Source organism: Benincasa hispida, chromosome 12 (genome assembly GCF_009727055.1).
Source record: "Benincasa hispida cultivar B227 chromosome 12, ASM972705v1, whole genome shotgun sequence".
In the NCBI taxonomy this organism is placed as follows: domain Eukaryota; kingdom Viridiplantae; phylum Streptophyta; class Magnoliopsida; order Cucurbitales; family Cucurbitaceae; genus Benincasa; species Benincasa hispida.
This window is the reverse complement of record NC_052360.1, coordinates 25,171,422-25,180,532: the sequence shown is the minus strand read 5'-3', so window position 1 is coordinate 25,180,532 and position 9,111 is coordinate 25,171,422. Positions and strand designations below refer to the sequence as shown.

Genomic DNA, 9,111 nt, shown 5'->3' with positions numbered 1-9,111 from the left:
CATTAATTTTCAAATTGAATTTAAAAAATTGAATAATTTTCACGTCAACACTTAAATTCCCACACTTATACTTGAAATCCAAAATCCCAGAAATGCCCTCCAACTAAGGACAATTACTGAATTTCCAAATAATAAAGTTACTGAAAATTACATTATTATTAAATAAAATGTGCGGGGTGTTACACTCTTCCCCCCTCAAAGAACTTTCGTCCTCGAAAGTTCATCTTTGAAAAAGCTCCGGGTACTGGGCCTTCATCTCATCCTCTCACTCCCAGGTGGCTTCTTTAACTGGTGATAATGCCACACGATTTTCACAAAAGCAATTTCTCGGTGGCGCAATGTTTTTACCTCTCTGGCGAGGATCTCTATGGGCTTCTCCTGGTAGATCAAGTTGTCATTCAACTGTAAGGGTTCGTAGTCAACTACATTTGACGGGTCTGTCACATACTTCCTTAGCATCAAAACATGGAAGACATTATGAATTGAAGACAGTGTTGGGGGCAAAGCCAAACAGTAAGCTACCAGGCCAACTCGTTCCAGGACCTCGAAAGGTCCAATGAATCTCGGACTCAACTTTCCCTTCCTACCAAACCTCATAATACCTTTCATGGGTGCCACTTTTAAGAACACTTTCACATCAGTCTCAAATTCCAGGTCCTTATGTCTTACATCGGCATAGCTCTTCTGTCTGCTCTGAGCTATTTGTATACGAGCCCTGATCTTCTGTATTGCCTCATTCGTGGTCTGCACCAATTCAGGTCCTAACAATTTCCTCTCTTCTACCTCATCCTAACACACAGGGGACCTGCAACTCTTCCCATATAGGGCTTCAAAAGGTGACATTCCAATAATGGACTGGTAGCTGTTATTATAAGCAAACTCCATTAAGTGCAAGTGAGCATCCCAGCTTCCTGAAAACTCTATGTCACAGGATCGCAACATGTCTTCCAGTATCTGATTCAATCTCTCTGTCTACCCATCAGTCTGAGGATGGAAAGCTATACTGAAGTCTAACCAATTCCCTAAAGCTGCCTGGAGTCTTTTCCAGAAGTTAGACATGAAACGAGGGTCTCTGTCTGACACGATGGACATAGACACTTCATACAATCTTACCACCTCTTTTATGTATATCTGTGCCCACTTATTCACTGAAAAGGTGGGCTTTCCAGGTATGAAATGTGCTAACTTCGTAAGTCTGTCTACAACGAGCCATATCATAGTGAAACCTTTGACTGTCCGAGGCTACCCCATGATGAAGTCCATAGACACATGCTCCCATTTCCATTCTGGCACATTCAATGGCTATAACAAGCCTGCTGCTTCTGCCTCGAGGCTTTCATCTGCTGGCACACCAAGTACTTACTAACGAACTCTACAACCTCTCTTTTCATATCATTCCACCAGCACTAACATTTCAGGTCCCGATACATCTTGATGTTGCTGGGGTGAATCGAAAATAAGGAACTATGAGCCTCTAACAACAATTCATTTTTAATGTCACTAACCGCCGGCACGCACAGACGCCCTTGATAAAGGAGGCCACCTTCCGCTGAAACTGAGAATTTGTTGTCCTGGCCTGACTCTACCCTACAAACTCTCTCTTCCAGATAAGGGTCACCTCGCTACGCATCAATAATCTTCTGCCTTAGACTCGGTCGCACCGACAACTGTGCTAACTGTGCTGTGACTCTTCCCACAGCCACTGCAATCTCTGCCCTTTCCAGTTCCCTGCACAAGTGAGTCTGTCTGGTAATGAGGGCTGCTGAATGGGCCACCTTTCTACTTAAAGCATCTGCCACTAACATTTGCTTTTCCCTGGTGGTACAAAATTTCACAGTCATAATCCTTCACCAGCTCTAACCACCTTCTTTGCCTCATGTTTAACTCTTTTTGAGTGAAAAAGTACTTCAAACTCTTATGGTCGGTGAAGATCTGTATCTTCTCTCCATATAAATAATGTCTCCAGATCTTGAGAGCAAATACCACTGCTGCTAACTCCAAGTCATGCGTAGGATAATTCTGTTCATACTTCTTCAACTGACGTGAAGCGTAAGCAACTACTCTACCCTGCTGCATCAATACGCATCCCAACCCCTTCTTGAACGCATCACTGTAAATGACAAAACCACCAGATCCATCCGATACTGTGAGGACTGGGGCTGAAACCAGTCTCTGCTTGAGGTCTTGGAAACTGTTTTCACAAGCTTCATTCCAAACAAATGTTGTTCCCTTTCGGGTCAACTGAGTTAATGGGGCGGCTATGCGAGAGATGTCCTTTACAAATCGTCTATAGTAGCCTGCTAACCCCAGAAAACTACGCACCTCACTGACTGTGGTTGGACGAGCCCAACTCGTAACTGCCCTAACCTATGCAGGATCCACAGAAACATATTCCTTTGATACTACATGCCCTAGCAAGGACACCTGCTTCAACCAAAATTCACATTAAGAAAACTTAGCATATAACTTATTGGCCCTCAACGTCTCCAAAACTTTCCGCAAATGCTCCTCATGCTCAGCCTCTTCTTGGAATAAATCAAGATGTCATCAATAAGAACAATCATGAAAGTGTCGAGGAATTCCTTGAACACCCTATTGATCAGATCCATGAACACTGCTGGTGCATTTGTTAGATCGAATGACATCACTATGAACTCATAATGTTCATACCTCGAACGAAAAGCTGTCTTGGGTATGTCACTGTTCTTTATTCATAGCTGGTGGTATCCTGACCGGAGATCAATCTTAGAGAATACCATAGCTCCCTGTAATTGGTCAAACAAATCATCGATCCTAGGAAGGGGATACTTGTTCTTGACGGTCACCTTGTTCAGCTCTCTGTAACCAATGCACAGACGTAACGATCCATCCTTCTTTTTCACAAACAAAACAGGTGCACCCCATGGTGACACGCTAGGGCGTATGAAACCCTTGTCCAACAACTCCTGCAATTGGACCTTCAGTTTCTTCAACTCTGCCGGGGCCATTCTGTATGGAGCCCTTGAAATAAGGGTTGTGCCTGGCTCCAATTCAATGGCAAAATCTATCTCCCGCTGCGGGGGCAGTCTGGGAAGATCTTATGGAAAAAGTCTGAAAAATCCCTTACTACTGGCTCCGAAGTCAAGGTGACTTCATTCTCTGTAGTGTCCACCACACTGGCCATAAAGCCCCAGGCTCCTTGGTCGAATAGTTTACTAGCCTTCAATGCGGATATCACTTTGGGTAGGACTACGGTCCCAACCCCTTTAAACATAAAACTGGCTCTTGTAGGAGGGTTAAAGATGACCTCCTTACGGGAGAAATCTATGCTGGCATGATTAGCAACTAACCAATCCATGCCCAATATAACATCAAAATCATGCATATCTAAAATTATCAGGGTTACATCTAATGCGCGATTGGCTACCTTTACCTGACATGCTTTTATCTTTTCTGTAGCTAACATGATCTCTTCTGATGGAATGGAAATGGAAAATTCAAATGGCAAAGGTTCTGAGTCTAACATGGCATGCCTCACAAATACAGTAGATATAAACGAGTGCGAAGAGCTAGAGTCAAATAAAATGAGAGCATGGTGTCCCAAAATGGGAAGTGTACCTGTCATCACGGTGCCTGACTTCTCGACCTCACGTCGAGTGGTAGAAAATACCCTCCTCTATTGTTGTTAGCGGCTCGAGCCTCCCTAGAATGAGCTTACGGGCTGGCCCCTGTGCTCAGACGCATTCCTCCTTAGGTATCTATCTGACATATGCCCCTTCTGGCCACATCGGAAACAAATCCCAGAGCCATGTGCTTACCACAAATGTTTTTCATGTCTCCAGTGTTGCTTACCACAAATGGTACATATCGGCCTATCCTCCCTGTCAGTTACAGCTTGGGAACCCTGTTATCCCCACTGACGTGGAGCATTCGCTGTGTTCTGGCTCCTCTACTGATGTTCAGAAGCCCTGTGCTCGGCCTTTCTTTTCTACCGTACGAAGGTCCCAATCCCGAGCGACCTCCTGTATTCCTCTCCCACCTGGGAGTCGGCATCAATCCTCACGATGGTTCATAGTGCCGCAGCATATGTCTTGAGATCTAAGGCATGCACTATCCCCCGCAATCCGCTCCTCAGGCCATGGATAAATCTCTCGGTCCTCGCTGCCTCGGTGGTTAGTAGTTCAGGAGCAAAGCGAGACAGCTTATCGAATTCTTGCTCGTATTCCTTCACCAACATAACCCCTGCCTCAAGTTTAAGAATTCTGCCTGTTTATTGTATCAGGTGTTGGCTGAGAAGTACTTCTCATAAAAGCGTTCCTTGAACTGCTCCCAGGTTGCAAGTTCACGACCAGTATCAATCATCTTTTCTACTGAACATCACCAGATTTTCGCTTTACCAGTCAGCATGAAGATTGCACATTGAAGCTTGTGCTCTTCCGGGCACCTCATAAAACGGAATATTGTCTCAATAAATGACAGCCACATCTCTACATTGATGGGGTCCCCCAACGATCTATCAAAGAGGTGAGGGTCATACTTCTGGAAATCCCTCAAATGTTTGGCCTCAAGAGACAGGCCCTGCATGTCTCTGTCCTACAGTCGGGTCTGTCATAACAGCTTGGGTGGCACCGGCTCCTCCTGAGCCTGGGTCTGGGCAGGCTATCCTATCATTGTGCTACGGATTAATTCCTGCAACTTTCCCATTAGAGCGGTTGCAATAGCCTCATTAATTCTAGCTTCCATCATCTTTTCATCAACTTAGGTCACAGGCGGAATTGGAGCTGCGCAGCAGCCTGGCTACTCTAAGCTCTCTCTGCTTGCTTTTCTTCTCTAACTGTCTTTCTTGTTCTAGGTTTAGGTGCCATGTCTTGTCAGAAATTCGTACGTTAACTAACTATTTCTGGGTCTTTCTCAGACATCATGCATTTAAAACACTACATTACTATTCTCATATGACGAGGAATCTGTTACTAGGCCACAGGGACTATCTAGACTTACGTAGTAATTCAGTCTACAGAACTTAAAACATGGGCTCTGATACCAACTGTAACGACCCGACCCCCTAGGACTTAAGTTAGGCCGTTACTAAAATACATGCATGCATGACACTTAAAACGACACTCTTTTATGTTGAAATAAATGCTAAATAGATAAGGAAGTTCAAATTTTCTTTATTAAATGCAAACGTTAAAACAAGAATAAGGTACCCATAAATCATAAAGGTTAATAAATAAATATGAAAAACAATTCTTACTAACAAGTTTCAAACATCAAAACTAACATTAAGAGAATTATGAAAAGAACTTTAAATCTCATTATGCAGAAGCGTAAAAACTAGTCTCAGTGGCTCGATCACGAATTCCGCTTGTTCATCGTTGGTGCATCTCTACCCTTACCTGAAATAACAACATGAGAAAGAATGAGTATAAAATAATTAGTAAGTAACCCCACTATTGGGTCAGGCTAGGCATCTATGTCCTCTAGATATTCACCTATGGCACATATACACATGAAACAAGAAGGAGACTGAGTCATATCCTACTGTAGTTAAGTATGCCTACTACCTCTGGTGAATCCTGAAAGCGACACAAACTGGTGAATCTCGAAGGAAACACAAACTGGTGAATCCCGAAGGAAACACAAACTAGTGAATCCCGAAGGAAACACAAACTTGTGAGTCCCGAAGGAAACACAAAATCATCACCGTATGAATCTATGACATTCATGTAATCCTCGATACCATGACTCTACCACATACACATATACCTCAACAGCATGTTCTACAACATTCATGTATACCTTTACATCATAGTTCTACAACATACATGTATGCCTCAACATCATCAGGTCAGATACAATCATATGAAAACATATACCATCTCATACTAGCATTCAAGTATCTATGTGTATATTTAAACAATCCAGATCTCATCCTAGAACATACTTTGATTTTGATCACACTATAATTTATCATGCTAACATTTGCCATAACATACACTTATCATACTAGCATACAACTAAAGCCTGGCTCGTGGGCAGTTCTAGTAGTAAGATTACTTACCTTAATTGAAATTCCACAGATAAAATCAGACAACCAAACGATGACCGTGGTTTGAAGTAATGACCTTAACATACGAATACAACCATTAAATTTCAGTCCAACAATAATTGCAAAATATCATATTCAAATCCACAATACCCAAAAGCTTACCCAAAGAACTTGATCAACAACTACTCCCAAGATTTCGACTCCAAAATCTCCTTCTAACAGATTTTAAATCCCAATGGACGACGACTTGGAACCTTAAAGATACAAGGGTTAAGTCAAACTTAATTCAATAAACAAAGCGTGCCCACAAACCAACAATAAGGACCATAACTCTTACCAAAACTCTTGTCGAACGATCTTGAATCCGCTGGATAGTCGCTGCTGTGATTTTCCAAGCTCAAATCTAAAATCAAAATAATGCGACTAATTTAATCCTTAATCCAACTTAGTGGGCATCCAAAATCTTTCAAGAAACCTAACCACCAAAATAGGTCTTACCAGAATCTAGGAGTCAAGCTGCTAGAAGACGGCGCGACACGCAGTGGTCAGAAGCTGGATCGACGGTGGCATGCGGTGGTCAGGGGCTGGAGCGGCGACGACTCAAATAGCTCTCCGGCTGCAGCGAGCCGAGCGACGCAACTCTGAAGTGCGACTCTCCCGACTGGGCAAACGGTGCGAGGTCGGGGTTTGGCAGTGAGGGAGGCGACGGCAAGACGATTTGGCGAGTGAGTTGGGCATGAGGAGGCGACGGTGAGATCAGGTTTGGGCAGTGAGGGAGGGGCGGCGATAGAGAGGGTTTGGGCAATGAGAGAGGCAGCGGCGAGAGAGGTTGTGACCAGCAGAAGGAAAATTTGGGGAGAAAGGTTTCGTGCGTGAGGGAGAAGGGATGGGCTTCTTTTTTTTATTTTTTAAATACTAATAATAATAATTACTAAAAAGGAAATAGTATAATTACATTTAAATCATTTTCTTAATCCGCTTTATACTATTTATTTCCTTTCATTAATTTTCAAATTGAATTTCAAAAATTGAATAATTTTCACGTCAACACTTAAATTCCCGCACTTATACTTAAAATCTAAAATTCCAGAAATGCCCTCCAACTAAGGACAATTATTGCATTTTCAAATAATTAAGTTACTGAAAATTACATTATTATTGAATAAAATGTGCAGGGTGTTACAGGGTGAGGGGATAACTCCTTTTACATAATGTTGGTTTTTTTGTATATTGATACAAAAAACATTACAGAACTTAATACAAAAATTATTTTTCCCTTTTCTCTCAATTCTCTCTAAACCCCTCTCACAAATTCTTCAATTCTCTATAAGGAAAAGATCTCACAATCTTTGATCCTTGTCCTGAGATATAGTGAGGTAGCCAATTGGTGGTGTCCGTTCATGATCTTGGGATTTTCACAGAAAGGAAGGGCTTGAGGAATTTGTGAAGATTCATTCTTTGAAAAGGTATTTTTTTTCTCAATTCCCTAATTGTATGCTTAACCTTTATTTTTACGTGAATCAATTATGTGTTTTTCCATAACAATTCAAAGACAAAAGTGATAAAACGTTTCTGCATTGGGATTCAATCGCTTCAATTAGTATAAGAGCCAATGGATTTATCATTGCATTTCGTTTAGGAAAATCCAAATTAATTTTGATGGTTTTCAAACTCTATTTTCATATGATGAATGCTGCGAATTTTTAATTCAGGAATTGCATAATAGATGGTTTCGATATTTGACATTTAGATTTCGGATTGCTATTTGACTTGATGAAATTGTATGACCCAGTTGTTTTAGACATTGATTTTTTGCTATCCAGTTTGTAATTTTGAAGCCCGAGTCGTTCGTGATGCTGTTTTTGCCGTAAAGAGAACACCAGAGAACGGAGAAAAATTTGCAGAAAATCGAAAGTTTCTGTGCATTTTGGATATATCGTCACGACACTTTGATGTGAATGGAACGAAATTTTTTTCCTGTAGTATTGTAGAGCTAAGGCACAGTGTCGCGACGCTCCAAACCTGGAGGGCATGAGAGAGCGTATAAGAGGTCGTGGGTTCGAGCCGTTTGGCGTTCATTTCCTTTGTTGATTTTTTTAGAGTGCTAAATATCGGTCTATTAATGTTGTATAGTATAATTTAATGTACATGAGATGTATGTTTAAATTATATTAATTGTATGTTGCATATTGTATGTCATATAGTTCAAAATCCCACCATAGGTTGAGTATAATCATGCATCATATTTAAATATAAATGTTATATTTAAAGTTTAGGTTATTCCTAAAGTATGCTCATGCATGATGTATATTATATAGTTTGCATGTTAATAGCATAAATGCTAGATTCTTTTTTAATGTATGATTAAAAGCATGCTTACTATATAGTTCATTAATTGCTTAATATAATTGTTATATTATGTACATTAATGAAAGTGAAGATACATGCAATATGACATTACTTAGCTAATATAGTTGTTATATTTCATTATGGTAATTAGTATGCGTGTTTTAGGTTTTAATAATTCATTAATTTATAAGAGTTATATGGTTAATGAATTGGAAATTAAAATCTATAATACAGAGTTGCATGCAAATTGTTTCAAATTGTATAATTAGACATCATGTTAAAATTTTTCTAGTATGATTAGAAATAGGTTAATTTTATATTTCTTTTAATAGGATTAAAATAAACAAAAATAAAATATTAATTTATAAAATGTTTGCCTTTAAGTGACCTTTATCTAAGGAAGGTTCTGTCTAGGATTGGGGCATTTAAGTTGACTAAGGGAACACCCCTATCTGGAAACCGACCTAGGAGGTGAATTAGTCAAATATTTTATATGCATGCAATACATGATTAGATTGATTAAAGTGTTTAATAAATAATAATCATATATTGTTAAAATATTCAATATACGCATTATATTGAGCAAATTAACAATGACTTAGTTAACTTAATTAGCCAAATTTACCTAAGTTAATAAACCCTAGGTTCTAAAACACTTAGTGTGAGAAAAAGATATATATGATATGTCATTGTTCCACTCACATTCTCCCTAAAAGTTCACACCGTGAGATCCA

The 9,111-nt window shown here is 40.1% G+C and overlaps 1 protein-coding gene across 1 annotated transcript; it reads right to left on the bottom strand.

The window, feature by feature from the left end:
* Nucleotides 1-252: 252 nt before the first annotated feature.
* Nucleotides 253-609, bottom strand: LOC120067465. The gene has a single exon (XM_039019024.1). It carries the CDS (start codon nucleotides 607-609, stop codon nucleotides 253-255), a length of 357 nt encoding a protein of 118 aa, XP_038874952.1.
* Between the last annotated feature and the right edge of the window lie 8,502 nt (nucleotides 610-9,111).